This window comes from Trachemys scripta, chromosome 5 (assembly GCF_013100865.1).
Source record: "Trachemys scripta elegans isolate TJP31775 chromosome 5, CAS_Tse_1.0, whole genome shotgun sequence".
NCBI lineage: Eukaryota > Metazoa > Chordata > Testudines > Emydidae > Trachemys > Trachemys scripta.
The window spans coordinates 127,645,103-127,668,158 of NC_048302.1; the positions used below are offsets into that span (position 1 = coordinate 127,645,103).

A 23,056-nucleotide genomic window follows, 5' to 3' on the forward strand; every position below is an offset into this window, starting at 1 on the left:
TTTTTCCTTTGGCTCTTCCCCCTCACCCCTTCCCCTTCCCTAAGCTCTCAGCCTTCTCTGCCCTTCTCCCCTCCCTCTACCACTGAACTACAATCCCCACAACCCCCTGCGCGGCGGGGTCCTGCCCTCAGCTCGCGAGGACCCCTCCCGGCCGGCTGCGGAGTCGCCACCCAGGGCCGGATGTGGGATTGGTGGCCGGGCCAGCGCCGGGCCCCATATCCCCGTGGCAGGGCGGGGCTGTCCTGGCAAAGGCGGGTTTAGGGGCGGTTTGGCCTCCGGCGTTCTCGCTGGCCGCCTGCACGCGCGCGCGGAGCCGCCCGCCCGGGCCCCGTGTCATTGGCGAAGGAGACGATGTCTCACTGCAGCGGCGCTTCCCGCCTCCTGGGCCGCCTCCTGCTCTGTGAGTATCGGGCCGGGCCGGGGCCGGGCGGCAGCCCCGGACCCCGCGCTGACTGGGGCCCTCGGAGCCTCGCGGGCGCTAGGGCTGGCTGGGGGGGAGGCCTCGCGGCCCCCCTCCCCCAGCTGGGCAGGGCCCGGGGGGGGCCTTACGCCGGTCTGGCCTGGGGCTGGGAGACCCCCCCCGGGGGCGTGGCTTGCTGTCTCCGGGCCCCGCGGGGCTGGGCTGCCCCCCCCCCCCCCCCCGCGCTTGGTGCCCCGGGGGGGGGGGGGCCGCCAACTGCTCCTGCTGTTTGTGGGGCCCGTCCGTGGGTAGCTGCCGTCTGGGGGACCAGGAGGGCGCGATTAGCTCCGCTTTGGCGGGCGGAGGCGATGGCCGCCCCCGTGGCGGCCCGGTTGGAAGTCACGCCTGGCTCTGGCACAGGGCTCTTCAGCCGTGGGTCTCCAAGCGCCGTGCCGGTGAAGCTGGGATCCTTAGCTCCCTCTGAGGGGTGCGGGGGACTGGCACCCAGAGCAGGGAAGTGACTTTCGGTAGGCTGGTGGCAGAGCCCGGGAAAGAGCCCAGGTCTCCTGTGTCCCCGTCCAATGCTCTAGTCCAGGTGGCATCCGAAGCAGTGAGGTTTTTACCCACGAAAGCTTATGCCCAAATAAATCCGTTAGTCTTTAAGGTGCCACCAGACTCCTTGTTGTTTTTGTAGATACAGACTAACACGGCTACCCCCTGATACTAGTCCAGGGGTAGGCAACCTATGGCACGTGTGCCGATGTTCAGTGGCACTCACACTGCCCGGGTCCTGCCACTGGTCTGGGGGGCTCTGCATTTTAAGAAGCTTCGTTTAAAATTAAATTAAACATTTAAAAAACCTTATTTACTTTACATACAAGAATAATTTAGTTATATGTTATAGACTCTTAGAAAGAGGCCTTCTAACTATGTTAAAATGTATGACTGGCACACGAAACCTTAAATTAAAGTGAATAAATGAAGACTCAGCCCACCACTTCTGAAAGGTTGCTGACTCCTGTAGTCATTAACTTGCTTTTCAATATCCGATTAGAGCTGCACGGTGAGTGAAAACACTATCTTTTATTGGACCAACTTCTGTTGGTGAAAGAGGCAAGCTCTTGAGCTACACAGAGCTCTTTTTCAGACCCGGAAAGGTATTTAAAGTCATATGTCAATGCCTTGTCAGGCAATCCTACATGAGTGGCAGCCCTCAGTGGGCACTTTAGATGATACGGGTGAGGTTACCTTTTAGCAAAACTTTGTAGCTGTTCAAAAAAAGTTGGGTGTGATTGTTCTGCATCCTTTTCTTTCTCACACTTAACACCTGTTGCTGACAGCCTGTATTTCTTTAGAAAGGAGAGAGACAAATCTGTGAGTTATAAAGTTCAGTAAACATGTACTGGAGAAAACCTTCTTTTTAGGACATAATTGTTTTATAGTACTGTAAATGGTGAGCAAAGCATGAACATGCAGGTCCAACTGTTGAGGGTGCTGGGTGGAGCTGTGCCAGCCAGCAAAACCAGAGGTGGTCATCTGTTACTCTTTCTTAAAATACCTTTAATTTTCTTTTCCTCTGTTAGCTGAGAGTCCTGTATGTCATAAGGCGAGCACTGAATGAACTGGGGAGTTTCTTGAAAGGATAAGAACAAATGGTATTTCTTTAAAGTCCAATTCACAGTATATTTGGTCAATTTCATAGTCATAAGAGTTTAAAAATCATAACTATCATGATTTCACCTATTTCAATCTGAAATTTCATGGTGGTGTAATTGTAGGGGTCCTGACCCAAAAAGGAGTTGAGAGGGGGTCACAAGGTTATTGTAGGGGATGTTGCAGTACTGCTACCCTTACTTCTGTGCTGCTGCTGATGGCGCTTCCTTTAGAGCTAGGCAACCGGAGAGCAGCGACTGCTGCTGGCCGGGATCCCAGCTTTGAAGGCAGAGGTGCCGCCAGCAGCAGTGCAGAGGTAAGGATGGCATGGTATGGTATTGCCATCCTTATTTCTGCACTGCTGCTGGTGGGGCACTGCCTTCCGAGCTGGATGCCTGGCCAACTGCCGCTGCTCTCCGGCTGCCCAGCTCTGAAGGCAGCACAGAAGTAAGGATGGCAATACCGGACCCCCTTAAAATAACCTTGCAACACCCCTCCCCCTCTGCACCCCGCAACTCCTTTTTGGGTCAGGACTCCCCAATTTGAGAAACACTGATCTCCCCTGTGAAATCTGTATAGTATGGGGTAAAAGCACACAAAAGACCAGATGTCACGGGGAAACCAGATTTCACAGTCCGTGATGTATTTTTCATGGCTGCAAATTTGATATGGTAGGGTCCTACTAATAACTAAAAAAATATGATTTTTATTTTAAAAATCATAATTCTGCTTGAAAACTTTTTGTGGTCATAGGTGTTACTTGTAACTATTAAGATCACTGTAACCAAAAGAGATTAGCGAAAACATTCTTTGTCTTTACAGTTTGTTTACCTTGCAGTTGGCAGCGCTGTGTGTAGCAAATTTCACTGTATCCCTGTGTAATAAGTTAGACAGACACCGATCCCGCAGTGAGTGCTGAATGGACAGATTGAAGTCAGTGGAGATCTGCACAGGGATCTGCTCCTTTGGAGTCCATTGAAGAATCGGTCCCTTAGTTGTCAGGCTTCTATCCTACAACTGATAGCATATAGACAGACTGGCAAGGCCCCCTGAATTCTTTGGCACTCCATGCAAGTGCAGCAATCTGCCTGTGTGCTTTAAATTACAGGATTGGAGCCTAAGTCAGTTTCCACTCTTGCTGAAACTAACATCCCTTTCTTCTCCCTTTACAAAACTTCGACAGGGCATCAGGAAGAAAGACACTCACAAGTTTTTTGTTTTTGTTTTTTAAGGGATTTTTGGGAAGATATTTAGTATGTACTGGTTAACAGCTACTCTGTTAGGATCAACACTTTTAAAAATAATATTTACAAAAATAAACTGCCAGTTGACAAATTCAGTCACCTAAAGTTCCAAACGGGAAGGCTTGGTGAAATGTTTGTCCAGGAGTCCAAGCATCTGTATCTGTGCATCAAACAGCATGTGTTATTTTGGTCGTCATCCAACAACATACTCCATCATACAACTCCACTTAACAACACTTATTCTATAACAACATCTTCTGTCATACAATTTCACATTAACCTAGTCCCTTTTCCACAGGGATTTTGATGCTGAACATATTTTTTTGTATAAAAACAGTTAATAAAGCTATTCTGCACAGTGATGATTTTGATCATAAGTTGCTGATTTTGATTGTAAAACAGGTACAAACTTATTCTTGTTTGTGCTTGATGATCTTGCAACATGCCCTTGATCGTCTTAATTGTAAAGAATCAGCGTTTAAATCATGGTGTTGTGAAATAATTTCTGTAAAAGGCTAATGAATGGCAAACTAACTCAAAGGTTAGAGATTATGCACCACTTATATATGGAATGTTGAGGCGTTAGAGACTGCTCACATATGTATGTAGATAAGCACACACTGTATTGTAAGTCAAGGTATTGCATGATTGAATTGAAATGAGTCAGGATGCTAGTGGGGGGGGGGGAATCATGGGAATATTCTGAGGTGGTTTTTTTTTTAACACCACCTTTAAAAAAAAATAAAAAATGGCTAGACGTTCCTGGAATAGCTGGGTTTGGGAGATTTATAGGAAAATAAGAGAAACTCATAACTTTGTAGCTGAAATAGCAACCTTATCTTGAGTAACATAGTTATCATTATGATAGATAAATATATTGAGGCTTTTGTATCTATAGGACAACTATAACAGTAGTCATTATTGGGTTTCCTTTCTCTTGGCATGAAGGGGAATGATTACACAAGATGACTATCTGATATAGGGCTGATCAGCTCAGCCTGTCATAGCTAAAGCACCTACTATTGAGGTGCTTCACTGCAGTATCCCAGGGTGGCCGTGGTGGTGGTTGTGTCCGCGCGCCCCCCCCCCCCCAAAAAAAAAAAAAAAAAAGAGTTGGAGCAACTTCTCTTTTGGATGCCATAGTTGGTCCATTTCAATGCAACTGAATCAGCCATATGGTTCATCTGTATGTTGCTGATGACCATCTAATGCTGGACTCCTTGATATAGGAGAAGATGGGGAGGTTGATAGGGACTGAGGTTTTGCTAGTCATTAGTGCAGGTGCCCACTAGTATTGGCTTCATTGGTAGAGACCTGCACGGATACAAAATTTTGATCCACATCCATCCACAATCTGCAAACATGGTCTGCGGATGTGCACGGATATAAAGCAGATTTGCAGGACTCTATTTGTTAGGTGTGGTGAGTATAAGCACTCTCATAACGTTCAAGTTATTCCTTCCATACTGGCCTATCTAAACTCCTCAACTCTTGTCAAGTTTATCGCTGGGAATTTCCATGTCTGTAGGATATTTTTAGTTAAAACTTGAGTTATCTTTGGAACATATTCTTCAAATGAAATTAGAAGTAAATATAAAGTGAAAGCTGTATAAAGCAGCTCCTCAAAGGATTGACAATGAATTGCTTAATTGAAGTGGCCTTGTGGGGAGAGGCAAACACTTAAGACAGGCACCCAGTAAATGCTCCTCTTGGACAGGCAGGTCTTGAAAAATGTACCCAGCAAATACTAGCTTGGGAATTAAGCCCAACTACTAAACAAGATGGAAAAATAGCTGTATTGTTAGGCTCCTCCCTTGTTGCATTCTGCAATTTGAAGGAATGAAAGTTGGGTACTGTCTGGGCAGAGGGGGGTTGCTAGCTGTGGTAGGCAGTCCTCCTAGGAGAAGAGACTCGGGTTTCAAACCAAGAACATCAGTTGATCAGCCGGTTTGTAGAAGCTGTGCCAATCACACGTGCCCTTTGGATTTTTGTCTTCAGGTAGTTTATCACTACAATGGTAGGTTGTCCCCTGGAAGCGATGTGCAACCACTTTGCACGACTGCTGTGGAAAGGGCCTGAGAGTACAAGAGGTAGTAGCCCCGGGATAAAAACCATGCGGGGGAGGGAGGGCAGCAGGGGAGGGGCCGGGGGCAAGTCTGCCGCCGGATGTGGCCCACAGGCTGGGGTTTGCCCACCCCTGGACTAGCTGAAGCAATCTCAGAACTGTTAGCAGTTACCTTTGAGAACTCATGGAGGACAAGTGAAGGCCTCCTGAGGATTGGAGAAGGACAACTCTAGCACCTATCTTTAAAAGGAAGAACAAGGAGGGCCTGGGGAATTATAGATGAGTCAGCCTGACTGATACCTGGAAAGATACTGGAACAAATTATTAAATCAGCTTGTAAGAAATTGGAGGATAATAGGACTGTAAAGAATATCCAGCACAGATCTGAACAAATAATGCCAAGCCAACCTAATTTTCTTTTTTTGACAGAGTTACTGGCTTACAAGGGGGGCAAGCTATAGATGTGATGTATCTTGATATTAGTAATGCTTTTGGCACAGCCCCACATAATTCTTATAAGCAAACTAGAGAAATGTGGTCTAGATGAAATTACTATAAGGGGGTGCACAACTAGTTGAAAGTCTGTACTCAGTATCAGTGGTTTCTGTCAAACTGAGAGGGCATATCTAGTGGGGTCCCGCAGGGGTCAGTCCTGGGTCCAGTACTCGTTAATAATTTCATGAATGACTTGGATAATGGAGTGGAGAGTGCGTATAAAACTTGCAGATGACACCAAACCTGCAAGGGGCTGCAAATACTATGTTGGCAAATTAGAGAATTAGTCTGAAATCAACAAGATGAAATTCAATGAAGTGCAAAGTGCTTCATTTAGGAAGGCAAAATCAAATGCACAACTACAAAATTGGGAATAACTGGCTAGGCGATACTACTGCTGAAAAAGATCTTGATTATAGTGGATCACAAATTGAGTGTGACTCAACAATGTGATGCAGTTGCAAAAAAGGCTAATATTCTGGGGTGTATTCACAGGAGTGTTGTATGTAAGACGTGGTAGATAATTATCCCGCTCTATTCGACACTGGTGAGGCCTCAGCTGGAAAACTGTCCGATTCTGGACACCACACATTGGAAAGATGTGGATAAATTGGAGAGAGTCCAGAGGTGAGCAAAAAAAGATAAATGGTTTAGAAAACCTGACCTATAAGGAAAGCTTAAAAAATACTTACTTGTGTTTAAATCTTGAAAAAACTGAGGGATATCTAATAACATGTGATGACTGAGAGCTGTTATAGGAGAGGACTGTGATCAATTGTTTTCTGTGTGCAGTGAAGGTAGGACAAGAAGTGATGGGCTTAGTCTGGAGCAAGGGAAATTTAGATTAGATATTAGTAAAAAGCTTCAATCTATAAGGATACTTAGCCACTGGACAGAAGGACAAATATCTGTCAGGGGATGGTCTGCTTTTACGTGGTCTTGCCTCAGCCAGGGTGGTTGGACTAGATGACCTCTTAAGGTCCTTTCCAGCTCTACATTTCTATGGTTCTGTGACATGAGGAAGGTTGGTGTCAGCCTGGAAGATGCGCTTGACAAGAATGCTTGGAGACGAGGAACAAGAGCTGCTCATCCTGATTGATGAAACAAGGCAAAGGTGAAGAGGAAAAGTGGGGTACCGTATGTGCGTGTAACAACAACTTGCTATTCAATAAACTATTTAAAAAATCTTGCTACAGCCCTCTTGCTTTTATTATACTTTCTTTCCCTTCATATCGTCACTCCATTTTTTTTTCTTCACATAAGAGGTCATGGTATATCTTTTCCAAAGTTGTCTTCTGCATGTTTCCTCTTATCTTAGAGTGGATCGATTTAAATCACAAAGTGAAAAGCCTCAGTTTTGAAGTCTCAATTTTAATCTACTTTTCCGTTTGTACCTCAGATCTTTTCTAAGGAAAGATGAATTATCATTGGTTGATATAATCATTAAAGCATGTTGATTTGCAACTACATAGAGCCTCTCTACACTAGATCTGGTACATCTTTTTGCTACCCGGAAGGGTACGCTATAACTATATACATTTATTTTAAGCAATTGCAGAAACTCTCCTTGAAAAGAACAGGGTTGGGCACTCCAGAGGGACGCTCAGAGGACTAGATGGTTGTTGTGTGCCTATCATTAATCTACACAGAGTGAGTCAGGCCTGGAAGGCTCAGCAGCTCTACTCATGTTGCCAGAGGCTGGTGGTTTCACGGCAGGCACGTACAAGACTTCCTCACGCTAAGGGCAGGTCGTGGTGATGAGATGCCTCACAACTCTGAGTACCCCAGGAAAGTGTTACAGGGGCCTCTAGCACTACTGTAATACAAACAAGAAGTAATCAGTTAAGATTAGGATTCTTGGTACTCTTTGCCAGTATAGAGAAGGTCTTAAACAATAAACGTGGGGCCTTATTATGCCATTTTTACAGTCACTTTTTGGACATGGTTAGGATAAGTAGACTGGCCCTACTGGGTCAGACCAAAAGTCCATCTAGCCCACTTGCGTCTGATGAAGTGAGCATTCACCCACGAAAGCTTATGCTGCAATACTTCTGTTAGTCTTAAAGGTGCCATAGGACCCTCTGTTGCTTTTTACTAAAACCATGTTGACTCTTCCTCAACAAATTATGTTCATTGATATGTCTGACAATATTGTTCTTCATTATAGTTTCAACCAGTTAGCCTGACTTCAGTACCGGGCATACAGGCCTGTAATTGCCGGGATTGCCTCTGGAGCCCTTTTTAAAAATTGGAGTCCCATTAGCTATCCTCCAGTCATCTGGTACAGAAGCTGACTTAAATGATAGGTTACAGACTACAGTTAGTAATTCTGCAATTTCACATCTGAGTTCCTTCAGAACTCTCGGGAGAATACCATCTGGTCCTGGTGACTTATTGCTGTTTAATTTATCAATTTGTTCCAAAACCACCTCTAATGATACCTCAATCTAGGACAGTTCCTCAGATCTGTCACCTAAAACGAATGGCTCAGGTTTGGGAGTCTTCCTCACATCCTCAGCCATGAAGACCGACGCAAAGAATTCATTAGTTTCTCTGCAATGGCCTTATCATCCTTGAGTGCGTCTTTAGCACCTCAATCGTCCAGTGGCCCCACTGGTTGTTTAGCAGGCATCCTGCTTCTGATGTACTTAGCAATTTTTTTTTTTTTATTACTTTTTGAGTCTTTGGCTAACTGTTCCTCAAATTCTTTTTTGGCCTTCCTAATTGTACTTTTACACTTTTTTTTGCCAGAGTTTATGCTCCTTTCTATTTTCCTCACTAGGATTTAACTTCCACTTTTTAAAGGATGCCTTTTGCCTCTCACTACTTCTTTTACGTTGTTTAACCACGGTGGCTCTTTTTTGGTTCTCTTGCTATGTTTTTTTTAATTTGGGGTATACATTTCAATTGAGCCTCTATTCTGGTGTCTTTAAAAAGTTTCCATGCAGCTTGCAGAGATTTCACTTTTGGCACTGTACCCTTTTTCTGTTTAACTAACCTCATTTTTGTGTAGTTCCCCTTTCTGAAATTAAATGTTACAGTGTGGGCCGCTGTGGTGTTTTTCCTGCCACAGGGAAATTAAATTTAATTATATTATGGTCACTATTACCAAGCAGTCCAGCTATATTCACCTCTTCGACCAGATCCTGAGCTCCTCTTAGGACAAAATCAAGAATTGCCTCTCCTTTGGTGGGTTCCAGGACTAGCTGCTTCAAGAAGCAGTCATTTAAGGTGTCAAGAAACTTTATCTATGCACCCCGTCCTTAGGTGACATGTACCCAGCCAATATGGGGATAAGTGAAATCCCCATTATTATTATTATTGAGTTAACATTAATAGCCTCTCTAATCTCCCTGAGCATTTCATAGTCACTATCACTATCCTGGTCATATGGTCGGTAATATATCCCTCCTGCTATATTCTTTATGGGGAATGGAATTTCTATCCATAGAGATTCTGTGGTACAGTTTGATTCATTAACAATTTTTACTTAATTTGATTCTATGCTTTCTTTCACATATAATGCCACTCCCCCACGAGCATGACCTGTTCTGTCCTTCCGATATATTTTGTACCCTGGTATTATTGTGTCCCATTGATTATCCTCATTCCACCAGGTTTCTGTGATGCCTATTGTATCATTATCCTCATTTAATACGAGGCACTCTAGTTCGCCCATTTTATTATTTAGACTTCTAGCATTGCCCATTTATTGACCTTGCCCGTTTGCTGTTCAGATACAGTGCACACACTAGACCAGTGTTTCTCAAATGTGACCACGTGTCGCATGCAATCACCAGTAGCTTTTCTTGCGGCCAGGACAGCCTCCTGAGTGGTGGAGGGCAAAGTAGCAGCTACTCCCCTCCCTGTTGCTACTGTATACGGCTTCCTTGGTGTTTGCTAATGCCGCCAGCAGGGGGTGGTGCTCTGCACTGCATCTGGAGACATGTAGGCATGCTGGGGGAATCTTGGACTCCAGATGGCCAGTGAGTTCCTGACCCACCTTCGTGGGGGTGGTGGGGCTTCAGGCTTCAAATCTGGGACCCCAGGCCCCCCCTTCCCCCAGAGCTTGCTGTATTGGGGCTTTCCCAGACTGAGTAAGCCTTCTGTGAAAGGTGATATTTGTATGTTTCGTTAATATCACTTTTTACATCAAACTTACTAATGCAGACTTCACAGCAGACTTGCTAGCTAGGTTGGGGCTGTGAAAAGTGCTATATTAACAAACATAAAAAATTCATTTTTCACAGCCTCCTGGCCAGCTATCAAGTCTGCTGTAAAAAGTGATACTTCCACAGCAGATTTCCTAGCTAGCTGGGAGGCAGCGAAAAGTTATATTCTGTTTAGTTCCAGTAAAGAATAGAGACAACTGTGCATTGTTTTTATTATTGAAACCGTCCCCTCCTCCCCAAAAAACCAACCCTACATGAATAAATTAAATATTTGGGTTTGTATACGTGCATATTTATTTTTCTAAAGTTAATTAAGTATTTTAGGAAAAAGTGTCAGAATGCACACTAGCAAGAGTTGGTGACCACATGCTGAGGCCACCCAAAACATTGTTATGAGAACCCTTGCACTAGACAGTATACAGCTGAGGATAACAATCTGCTCATGCCTATATCCTTCCCCCCCCCCCCCCAAGAGGTCGATTTCTACCCGCCGTTTCAGGCGGGTAGTATAGACCAGACCATAGACCTGGTCTAACCACAGAGTTACACTGGTTCAACAACCCATGTTTATGTTTTGTGTGTGTTTTTTGTTAAACCATTGTCCATTTTTGTGGATGCTTACCTCCATTTAAACCTCACAGCAGCTTAGTTTGCCCTTGTAATTGATGTAACCAGGTTTAAATTGAGGTGTGTCCACACTTAGCTGCACTAGTTTAAAATAACACACTTTTCCCTGACTGAAACTTCAGTCTGCTAAAGATTACCCTAAAATCACATTCAATATGCTCATTAGAGCTTCAGACATGGACTTACTTGATCTGTTGGCTTAATGGTTTCTCTTAAAACTTAAAGAAATGTATGTAACATTGTTTATTTCGAATAATACTTATTTGTTTATTGCTTCCAGCAATATTGATCAAGCAGACAAAAGCAAGTGATTAGATTGAACTATTGCAAAGGCTTTTCTGACTTCTTAACAGACTGATGACATGCATATCTAGCAGTTCTGTTATATGCTGTGAGCCTCCCTATCCATTTTCCCTTTAAACTCTAATTTTATTGACTGTTCGAAATGTTTGGTGCTATGTAGAGTCTCGTGTAACATTCTTTTCCCAATGGTTCTTCAAGAAAACAAGACTGCTTTCCTGATAGGTTGGAATCAGACATAGGCATATGCTATTATAATTCTTCACATTTTTTGGCATGACTGAAAAGTAGGGAAAAGACTACAGCGCTTGCTGGAGAAATCAGGCTTGACTTAATAGTGTATAAACTTCTTTTGATGTTGGTTTAGCCTTGCTTCTCATTTAGGTTGAATGGAGGTACACACAGAGGCTTTATCTTTAAAAAGCTTTTTGCAAAGAGAGATCTCAGTAGGATTACTGTCCCTTTAGCCTCTCCGTGGGGGGGGAAAAAAACTTGTAACTGCTTAGGTTTTAAATATTGTGTAAATGAAACATCGACTAATAAGCCTTCCATAATTGCAATTTCTATCTGGTGCCTTTATTTTAACATGTCAGTAACATGTAGTGGTAAGTAGACAAGTACGTGTATCTGGTCATAAGAGCTCGTGTTGAAGCAGAGTTGGGAGGGATAGTTCAGTGGTTTGAGCATTGGCCTCCTAAACCCAGGGTTATGAGTTCAATCCTCAAGGGGGGCATTTAGGGATCTGGGGCAAAAATCTGTCAGGGACAGTACGTGGTCCTGCTGTGAAGGCAGGGGACTGGAGTCAATGACCTCTCAAGGTCCCTTCCATTTCTATGAGATAGGTATATCTCCATATAATACGTTGTTTGTGAAATACTTGGAGAGTTATTTTTCTTTTATGTTTTTTCCAGCCAGTGAACTCTACATACTGTGGTCTTGTTTTTTAAATGATGTGGCTCCCCTACAGGCATGCTTGAGCATGTGCCTGTTCAAACCGAAGACAGTCCAGATAGGATATCTTTATTTTAGCTTCCCCTTTCCACTTCCTCCCTTTTTCTTAAAGTTCATCTCTTAACGTTTTTTCCTCTTAAGACTTTAGGTACCTGAACAGCACCACATCTCTTGTAACGTATACTAATATTGACTGTGCTGTGTGCTAGGAATGTACAATTTCCTGCTTAGAATAAGTGTTATAAAATACAGCCCGGTTAGGGAGGATTTCTAAACTATCCAAGGCCCATTATAGGGTTGAAATTCTCTACTAGAGCTGACCTTTTTGCAAAAGGATTTGTGAAGAATCTGTCCCTCTTTTCCCTAGCTATCTCTTATCTTATATTTCACACAAGTAAATTAAACTGTGCTTTGCCATCGAGCGGATGATGCAACAATAGAATGCCTTAACTGTTCAATGGGAAGGCAATTAGTTCCCTTTTCTGTACTCATTGGTTTTCTTTAGCTGCATATCTTTAGGGCGTTAGAAGCAGTGAGAAGAGGCACATGCAAGCATCCTCTTGCTGAATTAGATGGAAAGTGGTGCTGGTGGTGTTGATGGAGGGTCTTCCTTTTCCCCATGAGTCCAAGCATGATTTTAAGCTTGTGGTTTCTAAGCCCTAGCAGCTAGGGAAGTATTGGAAAAAGCTTCTCTCACTGAATCCTCACCCTGGAGTGATCCTTCTGAGGATCACTCAACATGCTAGATGTTTCAGATTGGCTAAGAGGTTGTGTGTGTGTGTATATATATGTATGTATATGCATGAAGTTGTGTGGCTATTGGGACCGAGGAGCTGGCTCCATTCCCAGTTCTGACAATGCCTCACTCTGTGGCTGTGGTTAAGTCTTAGGCCATGTTTTTAAAAGTGTCCTCTATTGTTGGATGTATTTTTTTTATTTGTTTTTAAACAGTTAGTTAGGGTCTGATTCTTCATATGCTGAGCACCCACACTTAGGGTTGCCAACTGTCTAACTGCACAAACCCAAACACCCTGCCCTGCCCCTTCCCTTCCCTGAGGCCTTATCCCTGCCCCACCCCTTCTCCAAACCCCCCCTCCCTCCAGCCTCCATCCCTCCATCACTCACTTTCCCCCACCCTCACTCACTTTCACCAGACTGGGGCAAGGGGTTGGGATGCAGGAGGGGGTGTGTGCTCTGGGCTGGAGGGTAGGGCCGAGGGGTTCAGAGTGTGGGAGAGGGCCCCAGGCTGAGCCTGCGACAGGGGTTGGGGTGCAGGAGGCGGTGCAGGCTCTGGGAGGGAGTTTAGGTGCAGGAGGGGGCTCAGGGCTGGAGGGGGTTGGGGTACGGGAGGGGATGAGGGGTGCAGGCTTTGGCTGGATGGTGCTTACCTCAGGCAGCTCCCTGAAGAGACTGGCATATCAGCTCCAAGGTTCAGGGGTGGCCAGGTGGCTCTGCGTGCTGCCCCTGCATGCAGGCACCACCCCCACAGCTCCCATTGGCTGTGATTCCTGGCCAATGGACACTGCAGAGTTGGCACTCAGCATGGGGGGGCAGCACGCAGAAACCCTCTGCACCCAGGAGCCAGAGGGACATGCCAGTCACTTCCAGGAGTTGCACGGAGCCAGCGCAGGTATGCTTACCTTAGACCTGCTGCACCACCGACTGGACTTTTAGCAGTCTATTAAAATCTCCCGGACTGGTTTCAGTAGCCACTGGGAGATCGATTCTGGGAGACTCCCGGCCAGTCTGGGAGAGTTGGCAACCCTACCCACATTCCAGACCAAGTCAATGGGAGCTACAGGTGCTCAGCACCCCTGGGAATCAGGCCTGAGGTTTCTAAGGTAGGGCACCCAAAATTAAAGCTTTCTGAAAATCTGAGTCTGTCCTTCCCTTATGTAACTGTAGAATGGAGTCGTGTCTGATTCATGGGGTGTTGAAAGGCTTAGTTCAGTGACATTTGTAAGGCCATATAGAAGGGTAAAGTAAGATTCTAGAAACACAAGCGATTATTAACCTTTTTATTTTATTATTTTTAGTGCAGCAGAATGGAGTACGTCACTGTTCCTATTCAGCCACACGGAAAAATCTTTATATCAATAAAAATACAAAGGTTATCTGCCAGGGTTTTACTGGCAAACAGGTGCGTATCTTTGGTATAGATGAAATGCTTAGTATAACCTTCTTTAAATGGAAAAAACTGAGTAGCCAAGAGATTTAACAGGTGTTCCATATTTCTGGTTTCATTTGTTGTGCATATATATGTCCTAGCAAATGCAGACGTTTTAAAAGCTGGGTTATCTTATTATATCACTGTTTGCTTTATTTAGCCTTGTCACCACATCCAATATAAGGTATTTCTTCAAAAGGTTCTGTGAGGAAAATATTTATTCTTTGTAGAAACAGCTTTCCTGTTTTCCGCTTTGAATTTTTTCTGCTGAATTATCTTCTGGATAAAGGGAAATGTTCTTCATTGATGAAGCAGTTTGCTTCAAGCATTGTGTGTTGCTACGCTGCAAAACCATATCCTGTATGTAATTCTGTTACTGTTTGACACCACTGACTTTCATCCTTATTTTGTTTAGAACCAATCCTCCATGATATGTGTTAATTGAAGCTTTGTGTCCTCTGAATAAGAGGTTGCCTTGTGTAGTCACTTTATTCTTTGTATTTTCAATTTCCGACAGCAACCTGGAATCCCACTGTTTCCAATCCAGTTCATGCTCAAATTCAGCAACTGCGCTCTTTAACTTCTCTGGTTAGTGATTGTTCATTCAAATGTTATCATTGAGACAATGCCTTTTGTTTTAAATTAAGAGTTTATTTTCCACAGAGAATCAGTTTAATTCTTTGTCATCTTAATTCATTTAATCCTTCTTTCACATTCTCTCATTGTTACACATTTGAATGATGAAAAGACTGCATTAGATAGCAGAAGTGCATTGATATGAATTAGCAGCAGCTGCCAATATTCTTTTTTTGCACTTGATTATCATGTTTGTGATCTCTTAAAGCTGATTTGGAATATTAAAATGTGGGCCTCTGCTATGCTGTCTGAAAATGTATTGGCAGGGGAGAACTAACTAACTGAACTATTACCTTGTGATTTGGAGCCTAACTGCTCTGATCTAAAAGAAAAAAAGGCATGCTGTATTCTGAAGGTCATTTAAAACTTTAATGTGCACTGTAAAATAGCTATTCATTATGTCCACATGTCCCATTATATTACTCCTGTGGGAATTCTGCGCCATTGCACGCGTGCAGAATTTGTGTCCCCCTGCAGATTTCTTTGTTTCCCTTTCATTTTCTGAGGGGAAGCAAAGGGAAGCTATGGTGGGGTGTGGGGGGTGGTGGTGGTGGGGAGGGAACAGAACAGGGATGCTCATGCGTGTAATTTTGTGGGGGGCACAAGCAGGCAAGGTATGTAGGGACACATGGGGTCATGTGCCACTGCCACCCCATTTCTACGAGTGCAGCGCTTCCCAGTTCAAGGAGGGTACCACTTAGATGCTGCCTCCTGGGTACTAGTGCCGGTCATGTTCTTCTGTGTGCTGGGAACTATCCTGTTTTCTGCACAACAGTGAGTGCCAACAGGGGAAATAGGGAAGTGGGGGGCAGATGGGGCAGGAGGAGGGGGATGTAAGAGTTAGGGAAGGGGGATGGGGCAGGGGATAGTGAACAGAGAAAGGGAGGGGATGGGGGAATCATGGGAAGGGGCAGGAGCCCAGCATGTGGTGTCCCCTGGGCAGCAGCAGCTGGGGCTCCCCCCGTTTTAAGCAGGCGTATCAAATCCCCACCTCAACAAGCCCCACCCCCCTTCACCTGGACCACTCTGACAAGCCCTCCACACTCAGACCCCTATCCCATGGCGCCCCAACCACCTGCACCTGGACCCCCACCCCAGCAAGCTCTGCTCCCCCAGCACCCAGATTCCCCCTGCCAAGCCCCCCCCCCACACACACACTGCTCTTGCTGAGCCTCAACCACCTTCCCCTGGACCCCCCTGCATCTGGAAACACCCCCTTTCCCCCTCAATGAGCCCCTGTGCATTCAGCTCCCCCCACTGAGCCACTTGCACCCAGATTGCCCCACAGAGAACCCTCTTACCCCACACTTGGATCCCCCCACCCTAAGCCCCTCTACATTTGGATCCTGCTGGGCTAAACCTGCCTGCCCACACTTGATGTGCCTGGTGCAGAGGGGCAGGGCCCTGGGGTGTTTCTGGGGGAGGCCTAGCCCTTGTGCTGGGTCAGGGTCGGGTGCAGCCTCGTGGCCAATTCCATGTTGGGGGTAGGGAGGGGCTGCAGGGTGATCTTCCACCTCCATATAGCCAGTGGCCTGGGCTCCCCACTGCCATGCTGTAGCCTCCACATTTATTTATTGACAAATACAATTTGCAGAATTTCATTTTTTTGGCACAGAATTTCCTCAGCAGTAACTATATATTGTGTATCTACAGTGCAAATGACCTCTAATTATAGCCTTCATTTCCATGTGAATACCCAGAATTCTTTTTTCTGTTCATAACGTAATGCATTTTGTTTGAATTCTCAGGGAAAGGTTTGTATGCACCGTGCTTGTGCATCAGCCTTTTTGTCTTCATACATTTTCGATAGAAATTTATTCCCTGAGTTTGGCCCTTAATCTCAAACCCTTTTTGTGTTAATTAAATTGATCCCTCTTTTTATTTAGATTGTCTGTGTTACAGTTAATTGTGTAACTCCTTGGTAATGAATCCCTTTATTTTAACAATACTAAACTCCAATGGGTACAGAATGCTGTGGGCAGATTACTACCTTTCTCCAGAAAGTGAGATAATATCTCCCTCATTCGCCACAGCTTTTCCACATACAACAGTTTCCCTCTTGACTTTTTCAGATCTCTCCAAGAATTTACTCCACTCTTCCCCTACGTCACCCTCCTTTCCATGGACATCCTCCTCTGTCCTCATTTATTCACTTGTGTGCTGCCTCATTTATCTAGAAAACTTGCATCTCTTTATTTCCCTTCAAAATCGAGATCACTCCCTCTCTTCTAAATCCCATTCTAAAACTTTTCTTTTCACCTCAGTTTAGAACCATAAAGTTGCTTTGATTCTACATAGATTATATAAACACAGGAACATGTTAAGAGTACCAACAGTTTTAACAGGGAATAATTGGGTTTCCTTTTTTAAACAATATTTTGATTTAGAATATTACACTTCTTTAGAATGTTTGACAAACATGCTGCAATTTCACAAACATTGAAATGAGCCTTTTAGATGGCATAAGTGTTCTTTCTGGCTTCCATCTTCTGAAGTTTCCTGTGTATCTCTTTTAGGGCACCTTTCATAGCCAACAGGCATTGGAATATGGCACCAAACTAGTAGGTGGAATTTCCCCAGGGAAGGGGGGCAAAACTCATCTGGGCCTGCCAGTTTTTAACACCGTGAAAGAGGTAATCGTATAGTTATTGAATGGACCACTAGACAGTAAAGATGGGGGTGGGAAGGTTGTCAAAGTTGAACATGCTAGAACTTTCTAGCATCCAGAGTTGCAGAGGGACAGAATCTGAGAGTGGAGTCATGGTTACAGTTCTGGTTTTAAAGTATGTGAGAAATAAAATCAAGATGGTCTGTGGTCAGTGTCTGTATAATAGTGGACACAACCAATGTATCGAGTTGGAGTTCAGTTTCCATTTTAAAAGTCACTTTTTCATTTGTGCATATAAATAAAAAAAGGGCCTAGAAGTCATTTGGTGTCAACTTACCTTTATTTTATATGGAGAGTGTTCAATATCCCTCATGACTTTAGCTCTTGATAAATTGATCATAAAAACTGAATGAATAAATGGACTGAAGAGTACACTTTGCTGATTGTGGTGTAAACTCCCTGGAAGATGAACCTATTTTAGGAATCAGTTCTGCAGCTATTCCATTTATATCTCCTGTTTAATCTGAATGAAATTGCTATGCACAGAACTGCTGTGACCATAGACTTTGAAACTTCTGATTTATTTTTTGTCATATCAATTTAAATAGATACATTTAAAGTGTTAGTTGCCCAATGTACTCTTAAGGTTTACTGAATGTTTCATATGCTTTTTGTTAATGCATATTTAGGCTAAAGAACAAACAGGTGCCACTGCCTCCGTTATATATGTGCCTCCTCCATTTGCTGCTGCTGCAATTAACGAAGCTGTTGATGCAGAAATCCCCTTAGTTGTGTGCATTACGGAAGGTATTCCACAGCAGGATATGGTTCGGGTTAAACATAAACTGATCCGTCAGGATAAGACGCGACTAGTGGGCCCAAATTGCCCTGGAGTCATCAATGTAAGTGTTTGAAAAACATTTCTTTTAATGTTTTGGAGACTAATCCGTCTTTAGTGAATTTTCAAAATTATTTTCATTGTGATTTTTTTTTTTTTTTTTTTAAGTATTTGTAATTTCTACTCTTTTAGCCTGGAGAATGCAAAATTGGTATCATGCCAGGCCACATTCACAAGAAAGGAAGAATTGGTAAGTCTTGCATATTCATGCTGAAGCTGAAATATGTTGTTTTATCATTTCATGTCATGACCTATAACTAAGCAATAGGTATACAGTGTAACAAGTTGTTAGTGAATTTAGCAATGGTCAGTGGAGACTGAAGCCCCTTATTTTGCCACAGACATTGCTTGAGCAGAAGTAATGCAAGCAAGGGGTTAGAAAGGATTCTTGAGGCAATGTGAGCCGCTTTGTTTTCTTAAAAGGAGCTCTAAAAAACATTATCTGAGGATTTTAAAGAACCAAATTCCTAAACACTTGTCTTCTCAGCACTTGGAGGGTTTTAGGAGGGAAGGGAACTTATAAGAAAGAGGAAAATAGGCTTCTCACTGAATGTTGATTTGTCTGCACCTATATGCCATGGTGGTGAGTATGTGATAAATACCTGAATAGGGTACATATTTCAGATAGTGGGCAGGGAGGACAGACGATAGCATCACACATTGAGTCAATAACAAAACTAGGAATGGATGTCTGGAGTCTTGATTCCCACTCCCCTTCTTAAAACACTAGAAACTTTTTTTTGTTAAAGATACAATGTACGATATGCCATGTAAATTAGGCACTATTACACATAGAGCTTTTGGGCTTCTATTGTAGACAGGGTGCACTTGGTTTGACTTCAGAATTGTGCACCATCTGGTATCACTCTTCACAAGTTTTTTACATGTGAGATAATGCTTCTTGACTGCCAGTTGGGACATGCTGAGTTAGGGTTACCGTATTTCAGCAAGCAAAAAAGAAGAGGATGGGAGGAGACCTGACATAGCCCCGCCCCCTCAGAACCACCAACCCTCCCCCCCGCTCCTTGTCCCCTGACTGCCCCCTCCTGGGACCCCTGCCCCTAACTGCCCCCCAGGACTCCACCCCCTACCTAAGCCTCCCTGCCTCTTGTCCTCTGACTGCCCCCTCCCCCCATCCTAACTGGCTCCCGAGGACCCTACCCCCTACCTGTACCCTGACTGCCCTAACCCTTATCCACACCCCCACCCCCAGAGAGACCCCTGGGACTCCCACGCCCCATCCAACCACGTCCCACCCCCGACAGCCCCCCCCAGAACTCCCGACCCATCTACACCCCTCTGCTCCCTGCCCCCTGACAGCCCCGCCCCCAGAACTCCCAACCCCCCCTCTGCTCCTTGTCCCCTGACTGCCCCCTCCTGGGACCCCTGCTTCTAACTGCCCTCCAGAACCCCACTCTCTACCTAAGCCTCCTTGTTCCTTGTCCACTAACTGCCCCCTCCTAAACCCCCCCCACACCCTGACCCCCAGGACTCTACCCTCTACCTGTACCCTGACTGCCCAAAACCTTACCACCCCCCAGAGCCTCCCTGGCCCCCTTACCCTGCCGTTCATCCCAGCACACTGGGCAGCAGGGGAGGAGCTCCATACTGCCGGAGGCGATCTGCGAATGCAGGGAGGGAGTGATCTCAGCTGCAGGGGAGAGGAGGAGGGGCTCTCTCTGGCTGTCGGAGCCCCATGTAAGTGGCACCATCCGGCCGGTTGCCCTGTTAGCCACGCGTGCTCTACATGGGGGGGGGGAGTCTGGACATTTACAAATTCCCCCCCGGACGCTATTTTTAGCTCAAAAAGCCGGACATGTCTGGGGGAATCCGGACGAATGGTAACCCTATGCTGAGTCAAAACCAGAAGGAGAGGCGTGTGCTAGCTAAGCTTCAAAACTCTTGCGTTTAGTGTCACTGCAGTGCAGATTCGAAGGTGAAAGCAGAAGCTGGATGCAGTAGTATTAGCATTCGGGTCACGCCTCTGGTTTCAAAAGTAGCCATAAACCTGAAATTGAAAAATCAAAGACGAATGCAGTTATACCCTTTGTAGATACATTCTTTTAATAGTCATAAAGCATTGGTTTAATGGTATCATCTCAAGTGGTCTTGTATTCCCTTCTGAATCAAATCTCTTCTAAATGTCTGCAAGAGATGTCAGATACTCATAAAATGTTCGAAAGAGAGAGAATCCAGGGCAAGGCCCATGAAGTACTTAATCTTTTTGCATCTGCATTGTCCACCCCCCAGTGGAAGCACAGCCAGCAGTGTTCTAAGAATCCCTTGAGTGCAAATGTGAGCTTTATGGCACCTTTGCACCCTTCTCCCTGACTCCTTTTGTGCTATGTGCTTCTTGGGTCTCTTTCATCCCATTTCTCCCTCCTCCTCCCCATTTCTGAAGGATTTTTGGACCCTTCATAGTAATATATTTTAGTAATACTCTAAAGAAATATAGACTACAATAAAAAAAAAGTAGCCTGTTTTCTGCTGTTTAATCTCCAGTGTTTAAAGGATATTTGATCTCAATTTAAAAAAAAATTACCTTATTCTCATGGACTGAGCAAAACTCTTCACCATCCAACAACAGAATTAGGCTTGAAAGAACTAGATTTAAATTAGTACACAGAATCATAGGACTGGAAGGGACCTCAAGAGGTCATCTAGGCCAGTCCCCTGCACTTATGGCAGGACTAAATATTATCTAGACCATCCCTGACAGATGTTTGTCTAACCTGCCCTTAAAAAATCTGATGGAGATTCCACAACCTCCCTAGGCAACTTATTCCAGTACTTAACCACCCTGACAGTTTCAAAGTTTTTTTTTTTTTTCCTAATGTCCAACCTAAACTGTCCTTGCTGCAATTTAAGCCCATTGCTTCTTGATCTGTCCTCAGAGGTTCAGAGAACAATATTTCTTCAAGCGCTTGCTCATGTCCATTCCGTATTAGGTGTGTGTGCTCCCCACGTGCACTGCTGCCAGACATTTTTCCCTCAGTGGTATCTGGGTATCCGTAGGGGACTAGCTCTGGCATCCTCTGGAGTGGTGCCCATATGGCACGGTATAAGGGGCGCTGCCGGCTCCCCCCACCCTCAGTTCCTTATTGCTACCAGACACTGGAGCGTCTGCTGCTTCGGCTAGCCTTTTCACTTTGTTTAGTGTTACAAACTTTTTCTTGTAAAATAGTTGTACATAGTTAAATTATCCCTTAGTGTCTTAGTGTTAGTGTGTTTGACTTGGTTAGTCCTGAACAGGACTCGGCCTAGGGACGGGTCATGCTTTAATCCCTGCAACCACTGCAAAAAACCTATGCCCATCAGCGATCCACATAACAGTTGTTGAAGGTGTGTAGGCGAGTCGCATATAAGCAACAAGTGCTGTAACTGCAAGTCCTTCAAGCCTTGGACCAAGAAGGAATGAGACATTCGTGTCAAAGCTCTCCTTATGGAGTCAGCTCCAACGCCGGCACTGGAGTAGTTGAGGTCCGACTCCGACGTTGCGGTGCTCAGGGCGATGCGGAGCGCCCCACAGGTGCCGTCGACTGACTGTCACCAATCCCCTTCCCCGGCACCGGCCAAGCGACAAAAGAAGACCAGGAGAGGAAGATCTACATTCCGCAAGGGGAAGGAGAGGGGAGGAGGGCAGCTCTGCACCTCCCAACTGGGAGTTGGGCCCCAGCTCTGGTCGAGCGGTCCAGCCCATCCCGATCCATGTCTGCCACGCTGGACAGTGACGCGGGCCTTCGTCAGTTAGAGGTCCCGTCAATGCCCGAGGCCCTGCAGGCAGTGCAGGATATCTTGGCACTACCGGTGCTGCCCACACCAGCTACGGCGGTACCCCAGTCTAAGGGTAAACCTGCCTCGGGTTCTTTTTATAGGTCCCCGTCTCAGCAGCACCACTCCCTATCTCTGGGGACGTCCTGCCTGCATGGAGCCACCAGGCCTCGAAGGCAGAGAGGCAGGCTCGGTAAAGCTTTGGCCGTTCTTTGGCTTCAGGGCACTGCCCGCAGGGCTTGAGACACTCCTCATCGATGACCTGGCAAAGGCCTGTAGAGGTACGCCCTTCCTGGCATCAACGGCACCAAGACCAGACCAGCGCTTCACCCATTGCTCGGCACCGGTCGCGGGCCCAAGACAGTCGATCCCACGAGCAGAGTCACCCGTCATCAGCTCGCCAGTACGTATCCCCGTGACATGGATCCCCTTGGTTGGGAGGAAGGTCTTCGGGTGGCTGACCCACTTCAGCTCCCAGTTTTGCTCTAGATCCCAGTACTGATTGAACAGCGTAAGGCGTAGATCGCTGGAACGCCATTGCCGATCTGCCAAACGCTGCCTGTCTCAGAGGACCCGCAGAAGGGACTAATCCTGAGCGGAGAGCTCCCCATCGAAGCTCAGCGATAGGCACCGCAGCGAACGGGGTCGCCAGTCCACTCGCTCGGGGTCGCCTGAGAGCAACCACTCAGGTTCGGTTTCCAGCACCGGGCAGGAGTCTTTGCTGGCGGGCCAAAACCCAGCACCGGTGGTTCCCTCGATGTCGGCGGTACCGCCGACAACTCCATGGCCCCAGGGCCAGTGGCCGGCTGCCTGGTACCTGTGGAACCCATGGGGCTTTACCCAGCCTTCACCAGGGCTCAGGTCTGTGGCGGGGGCCTCGGACAACCATCAGCTTCAGTATCCCGACCTCCCCCCGAGCCAGCTGTTCCTGAAGAGAGAACTCCTCAGGCTCATGTGGATCCCAGGGATCAGCCAGTTGGACCACCAATGGACGCGTCAGACCCAATGGCACCGGATTCTTCCTCCTCGTCTTCGCCTGGTGAGGCGATTGCGGGCCCTCCTCACCCAG

The 23,056-nt window shown here is 45.7% G+C and overlaps 1 protein-coding gene across 1 annotated transcript in view; it reads left to right on the forward strand.

Annotated features, from left to right (window-relative positions):
• The first annotated feature begins 258 nt into the window (after positions 1-258).
• SUCLG1 (succinate-CoA ligase GDP/ADP-forming subunit alpha) overlaps positions 259-23,056 on the forward strand; it is a 32,120-nt gene continuing 9,322 nt past the window's right edge. The window contains exons 1-5 of the mRNA XM_034771261.1: positions 259-400; positions 13,944-14,047; positions 17,227-17,343; positions 18,008-18,220; positions 18,349-18,406. Of these exons, the coding sequence (XP_034627152.1) occupies positions 352-400; positions 13,944-14,047; positions 17,227-17,343; positions 18,008-18,220; positions 18,349-18,406 (541 nt within the window). The 5' untranslated portion in view covers positions 259-351. The remainder of the gene's footprint in view (positions 401-13,943; positions 14,048-17,226; positions 17,344-18,007; positions 18,221-18,348; positions 18,407-23,056) is intronic.